Raw genomic sequence first — 14,956 nt, forward strand, 5'->3', positions numbered from 1 at the left:
TATTTCCATAAGAATTTTTAAATCGACATACCAGTTTCTACAAAAAAGCTTGCTGGAATTTTGATTGAGATTGTCTTGCATCTACAGATCATTTGGGAGAAATTGACATTATAACAGTGTTGAGTCTTCCAACTCATAGCTTATCTCTTCATTTATTTCTTTAATTCCTATCAGCAGCATATTGTATTTTTATTTTTATTTATTTATTCATTTTTATTGTATTTTATTTTTATTTTTTGAGATTGAGTCTCAGTCTATGACCCAGGCTGGAGTGTGATGGCACAATCTCAGCTCACTGTAACCTGCGTCTCCTGGATTCCAGCGATTCTCCCACCTCAGCCTCCAGAGTAGCTGCCCGGCTAATGTTTGTACTTCTGGTAGAGATGGGGTTTCACCATGTTGGCCAGGCTGGTCTTGAACTCCTGAACTCAGGTGATCTTCCTGCCTTGGCCTCCCAAAGTGCTGGGATTACAGGTGTGAGCCACCGTGCTCTGCCAGTATTTTGTAGTTTTAGTGTATATCCTTCAACTAAATTTATTATTTTCTTTTTAAATTGAATTTTAATATTTCATAATGGGCTGGGTATGGTGGCTCACGCCTGTAATCCCAGCACTTCGGGAGGCTGAGGCAGGCAGATTACCTGAGCTCAGGAGTTCGAGACTAGCCTGGCCAACATGGTGAAACCCTTTCTCTACTGAAAATACAAAAATTAGCTGGGCGTGGTGGTGCGCACCTGTAGTCCCAGCTACTTGGGAGGCTGAGGCAGGCGAATCTCTTGAATCCGGGAGGCGGAAGTTGAAGTGAGCCAAGATCACTGCCCTACACTCCAGCCTGGGCAATAGAGCAAGACTCCATCTCAAAAAAAAAAAAAAAAAAAAAAAAACCAAAACCCCAAAACATTTTATAATGAAAACATTGCCAGTATTCTTAATTGATATTTGAGATATTTGCATCCTTGTGGAAATCTTGGCAATGGAATGAAGAATTTGGCAAAAATAAATATCAGTCAGACTGTGTATCCAAAAGGATTTATTTCCACATTGTACCTGAAGCTCAAATGTTAATTAATGAACAAGTGTATTAGCAAGATTTTTAATTTAAATGTGAAGATGAAAAACTGAAAAATATAAATTAGGAAATAACATTTCTATAACTTGTTAAGTGTAGTGGTTTATCAGGTTAAAAAGTTAAAGTGCTTTTGTGTGTGTCTACACATGGATTTATAGTATGAGACTATTCTATTTATAGTGTTATATGTAAGGAAATGCCTTCTGGCAATTTGAAAATATGGTGTAACTAAAATACAGGTCTGACTTGTTAATCTACTGTTAAAGACTGGAAATTATTTTAATTGCTCTTTTTCTGACTAGTCTTTCAAAAAAATATGATAGGCAAATTGGTTCTGTTGTGGTAATTTTGTTTACTGTCTCTGTGGAAGTGTAAAGCATGGTTCTCTTCCATCGTCTTCTTGATGTCCTATTACAGTATTTATGGGTGAGATTTTAATATTGCGTATTTATTTTTATGACTGTTTTTGTATTTGAAATTAAGAAGTTTGGCATAAGAAACTTTGATGCTTGATGTTCAAATTGCTTTGTAGCTTATTTAACAAAATCATAATCACAGAAAAAGAATCCATCCCAGTTAGACATTATCTTAATTCTCATGTTCATCATTTTCACTGAGTGGGGCCCCTGGCTTTTTATGGAAAGATGTAAGAAACAACCTTGCCCCAGGGAGGGGGTCCTGAGGAGGCAGGAGGATTGTTTGAGCCACAGAGTTGGTGACCAGCCTGAGCAATTTAGGTAGGCCTCATCTTTTAAAGGAAAAAAAAAGAAATGGCCTTATGAAGTCCACTGCCACACTTGCAATATAAATGTTTATTTATTTAGAGATGGAGTCTCATTATGTTTGGAAGCCTGAAACTCCTAGGCCCAAGGAATCCTCCCACCTTAGCCACTAAGAGTAGCTGGGACTACAGGTATCCCACTATGCCCAGTTAAATGTCTATTTTTCCAAAAATGTCATTTTAAAATCAATTGATCTATTAGAAATGTATGGTTAAAATGTAATTAAGTTATCTCTGGCTGTGTTAAAGAAGTGCAGGGTATAAGAGGAAATATTTATTTTCCCAAAACCTAATTTGAATTTATTAGAAAATATGTTAGAAACATATTTCTAACATAGAAACATATTAGAAAGCCTGATTTTTTGGATATCGGTCCTATGTGAATTTCTAACTGCCTTACTGTTAGACTTTTTGGACCAGACTTCTTCAAAGAGTAGTCTTTTCTTACCATGGCCTTCCATTTCCCCATTCCCCAATTCAAAATTATTTTTATCAATTAGTTTGTATTTTGTCAAAATTATTTATATAAATAAAAAGATAATTAGCTCTTACTTCCCCCTTAAACACAAAATTTTCTGTTTCCTAAAGAAAACCACTTTAACTTTTCAAAGTGATTTATTCTATATTTCTAAGAAAGAAAATGTGCTTATATTGTTATTTCTTGTTTTTTTGTTTGTTTGTTTGTTTGTTTTTTGCTGTTTTGGATGTTTTCTGTTGAGTTCCTACCATGGAGGGTAAGGATTTAATATTCTTTTCTCTCTCTCTCTCTTTTTTTTTTTTTAAGGCAGGGACCCACTCTGTTGTCCAGGCTGGAGTGCAGTGGCACAAAGTATTTAATATTCTTTAATATGCACATACATTCCCCTCCAACCACACACACTTTGCATTTTCTCTTCCCCCACTTCAAGTTATATCTTAATTTGAGTTGGATTAATATTCAAAGTTTACATTATTATGACTGTAAATGCTATTTTGGGGGGTTTTTTTGTGGGCAGAGGAAGGGAGGGGGAACAGGGTCTCACTCTGTCGCCCAGGTTGGAGTGCAGTGGCACAATCTCCATTCACTGCAACCTCCACCTCCCGGGTTCCAGCTGAGATTACAGGCACGTGCCACCAGGCCCAGCTAATTTTTGTATTTTTAGTAGAGATGGGGTTTCACTGTGTAGGCCAGGCTGGTCTTGAGTTCCTGGCCCCAAGTGATCCACCCCCACCTTGGCCTCCCAAAGTGCTGAGATCATAGGCGTGAACCACCGCACCCGGCCTGTAAATGCTATTTAATCTGCTTTTTCTTTTCTAACTCACTGCTTTTACTGGAGTTATTAATTATCTTGTTTTCTTGTTTGTGTGTTTTTCTATGTAGTATACTTGTTACCAAATTGAAACTTCTTACCAGTTTTCTAAATATCCTATCAAGATTTTCATCCATTATATACTCTGTCAAGTTCATTTTCTTGAGACAGTCTCTCCCAGAGCCTTCTGACCTGCACCAGTGTGGACTGGTCACTTTTATTCCTGTTGTACAGCTCTCATCCTATAATTTCCTTTCATTTTATGATGGTCATTCCTTTGACCTTTCTTCCCTATTGATTCCTTTATTTCCTTTATCCCATTTTTTTCTTTCTTGATTCATACCCTTGTTTTAGTGTAGTACAAATGACAGAAGCTTAATGATAAAGGCTACATGAGAGATAAAGTTTTTGACCTTATTCTATCTAAGAATGTCATTTTAGCATGGCATTTGATATTGTTGGTGTCTTGGATTCCAGGCTGAACGTCATTGCCATCTAGCTTCTAGTATTACTGTTGAAAGCTAATGTCTGCTTCTTGTATATAATCTGCTCCTCCTCACTTCCCTGTCCTCCCAGTCTTGTAGGATATTCTTTTTGTCTCCAGTGTCCTGACATTTAAATTTTGTTCAGTGATGTGGGCACTAGAAAAGCCTTTTAGACTTATTTTATTGATAATTTCCCCACTCAATTTCCTCTGTTTGCTAGATGATTCTCAAACTTTTGAAAACCTTATTTATGGTGAAGTGTAACATATAATCAGAAAATGTTTAAAGGATAAATACACATTTTAAGGAACACCTATGTAACACTCAGGTTAGAAGACAGAACATTGTCAGCACTTTTCTCAGAATAACTCTTCAAAAGGTAACCACTTTTATGGTATTCACTGTTTTGATTTTCTTTCTTTTTGAGACGGAGTCTCGCTCTGTTGCCAGGCTGGAGTACAGTGACATGATCTCAGCTCACTGCAACCTCCACCTCCTGGTTTCAAATGATTCTCCTGCCTCAGCCTCCCGAGTAGCTGGGACTACAGGTGTGCACCACCACGCCCAGCTAATTTTTGTATTTTTAGTAAAGATGGGGTTTCACCATGTTGGCCAGGATGGTCTCGATCTCTTGACCTCGCGATCCGCCTGCCTTGGCCTCCCAAAGTGCTGAGATTACAGGTGCGAACCACTGCACCTGGCCTGTTTTGATTTTTCTTTACAGTTTTTCCATCTCAGCATGTGTCCCTTAACACCGTTGTTTATTTTTTTTTTCTGACTTTATTTTTTATTTTTGTATTTAATTTTGTCTGACTTTGTGAATGAAATCCCATTGTCTGTATTTTTATCTGGCTTCTTTCTGCCAACATTTTTTCAGGGTGCATCCACATTTTATCTAGCTGTCATTACTACTGCATTTTTTTGACTGTGTATATTCCATTGTATTAATAAGCCACAATATATCTGTCCCATTCTGGATGAATATTTGAATTCTTTTCTAGTTTTGGAAGGTATTATTAATAATGTTATTTATGAGCCTCCTAGCATATGTCTTCTGATAAACATGTGTGCTCATTTCTCTAGAGCAGTGCTGTCTAGAAGAGATATAATGTGAGCCACACATGTTAATTTTAAATTTTCCCTCCTAGGCTGGGCATGGTGGCTCATGCCTATAATCCCAGCATTTTGGGAGGCCAAGGCAGGAGGATTGCTTGATCCCAGGAGTTCAAGGCCAGCCTGGGCAATATAGCAAGAACCTGTCTCAAAAATTAAAAAATAAATAAAAATTTTCCTCCCTAAGTGAATTAATTAATGCAGGAACAAAAAAAACAAATACTACATGTTCTCATTTACAGGTGAGAGCTAAACATGGGTACCCATGGACATAAAGGTGTTAACAGTAGACACCGGGGACTAATGGACAGGGAGTACTATGCTCAGTACCTGGGTGATGGGATCGTTTGTACCCCAGACCTCAGCATGACACAATATACCTAGGTAACAAAATCTGCACATGTGCCCCCTTAATCTAAAATAAAAGTTAAAAAAGAAAATTATCATAGCCACAGTTGAAAAGTAAGAAGAAACAGATGAAGTTGATTTTAATAACATATTTAACCCAATAAATCTAATCATTTCAGCATGTGTCATAAAAATTGAGAATTTGACTTCTTATTTTAATACTAAATCCTTGAATCTGGTTTGTATTTTACACCAACATCCCATTTCCACTCAGTGGAGGTACGTTTGAGGTGTTCAGTACCCACATGAGGCTAGTGTCTATTATATTGGACGGTATAGTTCTAAAGAAATATATGTAGATCTATCCTGAATATATATATCCTATAGTGCAATTGCTCAGTCATAGAGTATACATATCTTGAACTTTAGTACTTTAATGGCAAAGTGTTTGAAAGTGGTTGAACCATTTTACATTCTAGTAGCAGTGTGTGATAGTTCCCATTGCTCCACATAGTTACCAACGTTTGATATTACCAGAATTTTTAGTATTGCTGCCTGGTAAGCGGATAGTTTTCATGGTGGTTTAATTTGCATTTTTCTGATTACTTAAGAGCTAGAGCACTTTTAAATATATATATGGGCTATTTGAATTTCTTCTTTTGTGAAGTGCTAGTTTAAGGGCTTTTTGCCCATTTTTTTCTCTTGGGATTTTTATCATTTTTTTCTTACTGAACTTCTAGGAGTTCTCTATATATTCTGGACATAAGCCTTTTGTTATACGTACCACATATATCTTCTCCAACTCCGTAACTTGCCTTTTTACCTTCTTAAAGATGTCTTTTGATAAACCTAAATTTTAAAGTTTAATATAAAGTTTATCAGTTCTTTCCTTCAGAGCTAGTAATTTTTTGTGTCCTATATAAGAAATCCTTTTCAATTCCTAAAATCATGAAGGTATTACCTAGTTTTACACTGTCAGAGCTTTATTGAGTATATTTATTTGTTAGGCCTAACATGCAGCTAGGATTGATTTTTGGTTAAAGGATGAAGTAGTAGTCGTTGATTTTATTTTTCTGCAGTGGTTCAACACTATTCATACACTTCCCTGCCTCCCTCACAACTCTCTGCCCACCTCATACTCCACAGTGCCATCTTTGGAAATAAGGGTCTATATATATGTGGGCTTGTTTGTGGACTCTGTTATGTCCCATTGATTTCTTTCTCTATCCTTATGCTATTGTCACATTCTTTATTACTGTAACTTTGTAATAAATCCTGACAACCATTGGAGCAAATCCTTGTACTTCCTTACACACGTATGACTTTCTTGTCAATAAAAAAAAAGAATATATGACTGATTTTCTTAGCCTTTTGCACTTTTATGTACATTTTGAAATTATCTTGACATTTTTGGCAAAACAACCTGCTTGGTTTTGATTGTGATTTTATAACTGCATGGATCAATTTTGAGAGAACTCAGAGGTATACAACATTAATATTAAGTCTGACAGTTCACCAACATGGTACATGGTATCATCTTTCATTTATTTAGCTCTTTTATTTTTCTTAAAGTCTAGTTTTCTCCCTAGGGGTCAGGTGTACCTTATCATGTACTCAAGGTGCACAGTATTTTAAATTCTATTGTAAATGCTATTTAATTTTTTTTTTTTTTTTTTGAGACAAGGTCTCACTCTCACCCAAGCCGGAGTGCAGTAGCATAATCATGGCTCACTGCAGCCTTGACCTCCTGGGCTCAGGTGATCCTCCCACATCAGCCTCCTGTATAGCTGGGACTACAGGTGTGTGCCACAATGTCTGGCTAATTTTTTGTAGAGGTGGGGTCCCCATGTTGCCCAGACTGGCCTTGAACTCCTGGGATCAAGCGATCCTCCTGCCTCAGCTTCCCAAAGTGCTGGGATTACGGGAGTGAGCCACTGCACCTGGCCTAAAAATTTTGTTTGGTAGCTTTGTTGCTGGTACATAGAAAAGTTAATTTTTTATGAATTCAGATAATTTATCTGTACAATATTTTTGTCCTGCATGGGTGCGTTATTTTGTCCTCCATGGGTGCATGGATTCTTCAGAGAAACAGAATCAATAGGAAACACACACACACACACACACACACACACACACACACACACACACACACACAGAGGAAATTGGCTCATGAGATTATGGTGGCTGAGAAGTCCAAGATCTGCATTTGTCAAGTTGCAGACCCAGAAAAGCCAATAGTATAATTCTAGTTCTAGTCTGAAGGCCTGAGAACCAGAAGAGCTGATGGTATAAATTCCAGTCTGGGTCTGAGTCTGCAGGCAGAAGACTGATGTCCCAGCTCAAATACAGTTAGGCAGAGAGAAAGAATTCTTTCTTAGCCTTTTGTTCTATTCAGGCCTTCAGTCAAGTGGATAAGGCCACATTGGGGATGGGAGTCTGCTTTTCTCAGTCTACCAACTCAAATGTTAATTTCCTCCAGAAATACCCTGACAGACATACCCAGAAATAGTGTGTAACCAGTTATACGGGCACCCCAAAATTAACCATCACAATGGGCAGTCAGATGATCTGCAAATTTGTTTCTTCTTTACCAATTCTTAAATTTTCTTTTTCTTGGTTTACTGTACTAGCCAGGACCTCCAAATACAATGTGGAATAGAAATGGTAATAGAAAATATCCTTTTTCTTGATCTCAAAAGGAAGGTTGTCAGTGTCTTGTCTTACCATTAACTATGATTTTATATTAGGGTTTTTTTTTTTTTTTTTTTTTTTTGAGATGGAATCTTGCTCAGTCGCTCAGGCTGGAGTGCAGTGGCGTGATCTCAGCTCACTGCAGCCTCTGCTTCCCGGTTCAATCGATTCTCCTGCCTCAGCCTCCTGAGTAGCTGGAACTACATCCATCTGCCACCACACCGTCTAATTTTTGTATTTTTAGTAGAGACGGGGTTTCACCTTATTGGCCAGGTGGTCTCAAACTCTGACCTTGTGATCCCCCCGTCTCAGCCTCCCAAAGTGCTAGGATTACAGGTGGGAGCCACCACATCTGGCCTATTGTGGATTTTTAGTGTATATCCTTTATCAAATGAAAGAAGTTTACAAAGAGATTGTTTGTTTGTTTGTTTGAGACAGAGTCTCACTGTCACCCAGGCTGGAGTGCAGTGGCACGTGATCTCGGCTCACTGCAACCTCCACCTCCCAGGTTCAAGTGATTCTCCTGCCTCAGCCTCCCGAGTAGCTGGGACTACACGCACCTGCTACCACGTCTGGCTAATTTTTTGTAGTTTTGGTAGAGACGGGGTTTCTCCGTGTTGGCCAGGCTGGCCTTGAACTCCTGACCTCAAGTGATCCACCTGCCTCGGCCTCAGAAGTGCTGGGATTATGTGTGTGAGCCACCGTGCTGGGCCCACAAAGATATTTTATCATGAATGAGTGTTGAATTTTTTTCAAACGACTTTTCTACATATATATTGGGATGGTCATATTTTTCTTTTTTTCTCTCTCTTTTTTTTTGAGATGGAGTCTTACTCAGTCAGCTAGGCTGGAGTGCAGTGATCTCGGCTCACGGCAGCATCTGTCTACTGGGTTCAAGCAGTTCTCCTGCTTGGCCTTAGCCACCCAAGTAGCTAGGATTACAGGCCTGTGCCACCAACCTAGCTAATTTTTATATTTTTAGTAGAGATGGGGTTTCACCATGTTGTCCAGGCTGGTCTCGAACTCCTGACCTCAGATGATCCACCCACTTCCGGCCTCCCGAAGTGCTGGGATTACAGGTGTGAGCCACTATGCCCGGCTGTGATAGTATAATCTTATTTGTATACATTATGGAATTTAGTTAGGTGATACTTAGGCTTTTTTGTTTTTCTGGATTCATAAGTGAAAATGGCCTATAATTTTCTTTTCTTTTAGGGATGAGGTCTTGCTCATTGCCCCAGGCTGGAGCGCAGTGGCACCATCATGGCTCACTGTAGCCTTGACCTTCTGGGCTCAAGTAATCCTCTTGCCTTAGCCTCCTGAGTAGCTGGGACTACAGGCACATGCCACCATGCCCAACTAATTTTTTATTTTGGAGAGATGGGGTCTTGCTATGTTGCTCAGGCTGGTCTGGAACTCCTGGCTTCAAGCAATCCTCTGACCTTGGCCTCCCAAAGTGCTGGGATTACAGGCATGAACCACTGCCCAGCTGAAAATGGCCTATAATTTTCATCTTTTTGAGTTTTTATATAAAGGCTAGTCCCAAAATAAATTGGAGAGTTTATCTTTTTTAAAAAAAAAATTTCTAAATTTTCGCTTAAGATTGTTGTATTACTTCCTTTATGTTTGATGAGTTTGTCAGTGAAGCCAGGTAGACCCATATGATGGGCTATAATGCAAGTCTCAACAAATTTCAAAAGATTGAAATCATAGAAAATTTGTTTTCTGGCCAGGCATGGTGGCTTATGCCTATAATCCCAGCATTTTGGAAGCAGAGGTGGATGGATAGCTTGAGCTCACAAGTTCAAGACCAGCTTGAGGTCAAGCCTATAGTGAGCCATGATTGCGCTACTGCATTCCAATGTGGGTGGCAGAATGAGACTCTGTCTCAAAAAAATTAAATAAGTAAATAAAATTAAAAAGAAAGTATGTTTTCTGACCACATGATTATTATAGAAATCAATTTTAAAAACCTTTAAAAATATTTGCTTCTAGATTCTTAAGGTGAAAGAAGAAACCATAATGGAAATTAGAAACTATAGTCCACCATTCTTATCCTTGGGTTCTTAATCTACAGATTCAGCCAACCTCAGATCAACAATATTTGGGAAAATAATGGATGGTTGCATTTGCACTGAACACATACAGACTTTTCTTTTGTCATTATTCCCTAAACAATACAATATAATCACTATTACATAGCATTTACATTGTATTAGGTGTTTTTTGTTTTTGTTTTTTCTTTTTGAGATGGAGTTTCGCTCTGTCACCCAGGCTGGAGTGCAGTGGCACGATCTCAGCTCACTACCAGCTTCAGCTCACTACCAACTCCACCTCCCGGGTTCACGCCATTCTCCTGCCTCAGCCTCCCGAGTAGCTGGGACTACAGGTGCCCACCACCACGCCCGGCTAATTTTGTTTTTGTATTTTTAGTAGAGACGGGGTTTCACCGAGTTAGTCACGATGGTCTTGATCTCCTGACCTCATGATCCACCCACCTTGGCCTCCCAAAATTCTGGGATTACAGGTGTGAGCCACCACACCCAGCCCATTGTATTAGGTGTTATAAGTAACTTAGAGATGATTTAAAGTATATGGGAGGATGTGGGTAGGTTGTATACAAATGTTACACCATTATATATAAAGGACTTGGGCATCCATGGATTTGGGTATCCACAGGTGTCCTGGAAGTACTTTCCCACAGATACTGAAGGATGACTGTATTTTGAACTGGATGATTACAAAAATATTCCATATGAAAATACAGGTTTCTACAAAAGTAGTTTTAGAGAAAACATACATATTAGAAAAGAAAGGTTGACAAAAATGAGCAAATTGTCCATCTCAAGAAGTTGGCAAAAGAACCTAAGAAGCGGAAGAAATAATGAAGATTAAGCAAAAATAAATGAAATATAAAGCAAACATAAAATAGGATCATAAAAGCCAAGAGTTGGTTCTTTTAAAGATTAATAACATTGATAAACCTCTGAGATGCTGATCAAGAAAAGAACGAACACACAAAAACTAGTATTAGGAATGAAAGAAGGGATTTTACTGTAAATCCTATAGACTTACAAAATATGAGGCTATAATGCACAATTTTATGCTATTTTTTTTTTGAGATGGAGTCACCGAGGCTGGAGTGCAGTGGTGCGATCACTGCTCACTGCAACCTCTGCCTCCCAGGTTCAAGCAATTCTCCTGCCTTAGCCTCCTGAGTAACTGGGATTACAGGCACGCGCCACCACACCCAGCTAATTTTGTATTTTTAGTTTCACCATGTTGGCCAGGCTGGTCTCAAACTCCTGACCTCAGGTGATCCGTCTACCTCGGCCTCCCAATGTACTGGGATTACAGGCGTTAGCCACTGTGTCTATGCTAATTTTTTTAAACTCTCATTTTGTTCAGGCATGGATCCCTTAGGAAATGGCAAAGTCTAAATCATAGGCTAATCATTTTTTGGCAATGGTCGGTTTAGTGGTAGGCATGTGATCTGATGTTAGGAAGAATTCTATGGTAAATTTTGAGACTTCAAATGAAATGGTTAACTTCAATTCTGTGTTCTTTGTGGGGAGGGTTTTAAATTACTTTTGCTTAACTATGAGGCTATTCAGGTTATCTATTATTGTGTTAGTGCTTCTGATTTCATGGCATAAAAATTTAAAACAGGCTGGGTGTGGTGGCTCATGCATATAATCCCAGTACTTTGGGAGGCTAAGGTGGGAGGATCACTTGAGCCCAGGAGTTCAAGACCAGTCTGGGCAACATGGTGAGACTTCATCTCTACAAAAAGTTTTAAAAATTAGCCAGGTTATGGTGGCACACACCTGTAGTGCCAGCTACTTGGGAGGCTGAGGTGGGAAGGTCACTTGAGCCCAGAACTGCAGTGAGCCTGGGTGACAGAGTGAGACCCCGTCTCAAAAAAAGAAAAAAGAAAGCAATACTTTTTTATTATTTCTTTCAACAAATATTTATAGGACACCTACTGTATGCTAGGTACTATTATTTACCATATTTCTTATATCCAGTCAGACAGGATTATTTTTTAGGACAAAAATTTAGAAACAAAAACGGCTCATTCCTAGAAGGATACAGCTGCTTAATAAAAAGAAAAGAAAAAAAAAAAAAAAAAAGAAAAAAAAAACGGTAGGGGGCTCAGCATAGCTGGTGGTGACAATGCTATTGTGAAAGCTGAGTAGTGCGTATTTCACAGAGCACCTCTGTAATTTGTAAAGGAGTATGGTTTTTCAGAGGTACCTTTATTACTGGGATTCATGACCTGCATGGACTTCAAGTAGGTTTGCTGACTTCAAGGTATCCACAATTCCTCTGAAATTGTATCGAGTAGTTTATGTGTATATGCTTTTTGGTGATAGAGAAGAGAGGGTTCAATGACTTTCCATAGATTTTTCAAAGGGTCCAAAAATATTTAAGAACCACTGCTCTGTGGGTTAAGAAAAGTTTACAGAGACCAACAAATAGTTTTTTTCTTCATTTTGTGTTTTATGTCTGTTTTGAGTAACCATTATAGTAAAATATTAATTATGTGTAAGATTCTCTTTGACTTTTGTTCAATTTATATTATTTTGCCATTACTTTAACTGATAACTTTTTTTAAAGGTTCAGGAACAAGTGCATCCCACTCTCTCAGCTAATGAAGAGTCTCTCTATTATATTGAAGAGCTGATTTTTCAGCTGCTTAATAAATTATGCATGGCCCAGCCAAGGACTGTTCAAGATGTAGAGGTAAAAATTATGTTGTCATTTCAAGAAGTCATTCAACCACTGTATGAATTAATTTTTGTATCTATATCATTCTAAATTGTTGTGGAAACTAAAACCATTGAAATTATGCATGAGATATATGGTCAGTTTGTTTTTGACAAAAACATCAAGGCAGTTCATTGAGGAAAGGCAAATTTTTCAGAAAAAAAAGTCTTAGAACAACTGGGTGCATTTATGAGGGGAAAAAACCTTGAAACCTATCTCATGCCGTAGACAAAAATTAATTCAAAATGGATCATGGCCTTAGACAACAGCTAAATACAAGGTTTCTAGAAGAAAATTCTGGAAAATATCTTCATAATCTGGGGTTAGGCACATGTTTTTTAGAGAGGATTCAAAACATAGTACTTTATATTTAATCATAAGGCCAGGTGCGGTGGCTCACGCCTGTAATCCCAGTACTTTGGCTGACTGAGACGGGAGAATTGCTCGAGCTCAGGAATTTGATACCAGCCTGGGCAATATAGGGAGACCCCGTCTCTACAAAAAGTTTAACAATTAGCCAGGCCTAATGGCATGTGTCCGTAGTTCCAGCTACTCGGAGGCTGAGGCAGAGGATTGCTTGAGCCCAGGAAATCAAGGTTGCAGTGAGCCATGATCATACCACTGCACTCTAGCTAGGGTGAGAGAGGGAAACTCGGTCTCAAAAAAACAAAACAAAGAAGAAAATAGATGAGAAATTAAAAAGATGTAGTCATAGACTAGTGGAAAACGTAGAGCTTGAATCCAGAATATATTAAAAACTACTGCAAATCAATAATGAAAAAGACACTTTTCTCCCCTAAAGGGGCAAAAGTCTTAAACAGAAACATGTAAAAGAAGATTTACTAATATTCAGTAAGCACATGAAAAGGCGCTGAAGCTCGTAAGTGATCAGGGAAATAGAAATTAAAACCACGATGAGATACTGTTTCCCACCCACTAAAAAGGATAAAATTAAAGACTGATTACACCAAATGTTGGTGAGAATATAGAGCAGCTAGCTCTTTCTTTCTTTTCTTTTCTTCCTTTCCTTTCCTTTCCTTTCCTTTTTTTTTTTTTTTTTTTTTTTTTTTTTTGAGACAGGATCTCGCTCTGTCACCCATGCTGGAGTACCGTGGCACAATTACGTCACAGCTCACTGCAGCCTCAACCTCCTGGGCTTAGGTGATCCTCCCTTCTCAGCCTTCTGAGTGGCTGGGATTACAGGTGTGGGCCACCATGCCCAGCTACTTTTAAATGTTTTTGTAGAGATGAGTTTCCCTATGTTGCGTACGCTGTTCTCAAACTCCCGGGCTCAAGTGATCCTCCCACCGTGGCCTCCCAAAGTGCTGGAATTACAGGTGTGAACCATTGACCCCAGCCTCAGCTCTGTCGCCCAGGCTGGAGTGCAGTGGTGTGATCTCGGCTCACTGCAAGCTCTGCCTCCCAGGTTCATGCCCTTCTCCCCCCTCAGCCTCCCTAGTAGCTGGGACTACAGGCGCCTGCCACCGCGCCCGGCTAATTTTTTTGTATTTTTAGTAGAGACAGGGTTTCACCGTGGTCTTGATCTCCTGACCTCGTGATCCGCCCGCCTTGGCCTCCCAAAGTGCTGGAATTACAGGCGTGAGCCACTGCACCCGGCCTAACTATAACTCTTAAACATTGCTAGTGGGAATATGAAATGGTATAATCATTTTGGAAAACTGTCAGTTTCTTATAAGTTAAATATATATCTAGCATATGACCCAGTAGTTCTGTTCCTATTTGACCCTAGAGAACGAAAATATATTCACAGAGACCCACACATGAGTGCTAAAGCGGTTTAATTCATAATAACCAAGAGTTGGAAACAAATCAAATTTCTGTCAACAAGAAAATGGATAAATAAATGTGGCAGATTCATAAAATGGAATACTAGTCAGTAGTAAAAATTTAGAAATGAACTATTGATATGAGCAATAATATAGCTGCCATTCATAAACATTATATAGAGCAAAAAAGCTAGACCCAAATGAGTACATATGTATAATTTCATATATATATGAAATTTAGAAACAGCTAAAGCCAATTGAGGTAGAAATCAGAATGGTAGTTGCCTGTGATGGCTGGAGATCAGGGTTATAAAAATGTTCTCAATGAGACCAGGCATGGTGGTTCATGCCTGTAATCCCAGCACTTTGGGAGGCTAAGGTGGGTGGATCACTTGAAGTCAGGAGTTTGAGACCAGCCTGGGCAACATGGTGAAACCCCATCTCTACCAATATTACAAAAATTAGCCCATGTGGTGGTGCACACCTGTAGTCCCAGCTACTCCGGAGGCTGAGGCACAAGAATCACTCAAACCCAGAGGTTGGAGGCTGCAGTGAGCCGAGGTCTTGGTGCCACTGCACTCTAACCTGGGTGACAGAGTGAGACCGTCTCAAAGAAGATGAAAA

General features: G+C 39.0%; 1 protein-coding gene across 1 annotated transcript in view; it reads left to right on the top strand.

The window, feature by feature from the left end:
• Positions 1–14,956, top strand: part of SOS2 (SOS Ras/Rho guanine nucleotide exchange factor 2) — a 114,254-nt gene that overhangs the window by 14,293 nt on the left and 85,005 nt on the right. The window contains exon 2 of the mRNA XM_050796868.1: positions 12,396–12,521. Within this exon, the coding sequence (XP_050652825.1) occupies positions 12,396–12,521 (126 nt within the window). The remainder of the gene's footprint in view (positions 1–12,395; positions 12,522–14,956) is intronic.

The sequence above is a fragment of the Macaca thibetana genome, chromosome 7 (genome assembly GCF_024542745.1).
Source record: "Macaca thibetana thibetana isolate TM-01 chromosome 7, ASM2454274v1, whole genome shotgun sequence".
Lineage (NCBI taxonomy): Eukaryota > Metazoa > Chordata > Mammalia > Primates > Cercopithecidae > Macaca > Macaca thibetana.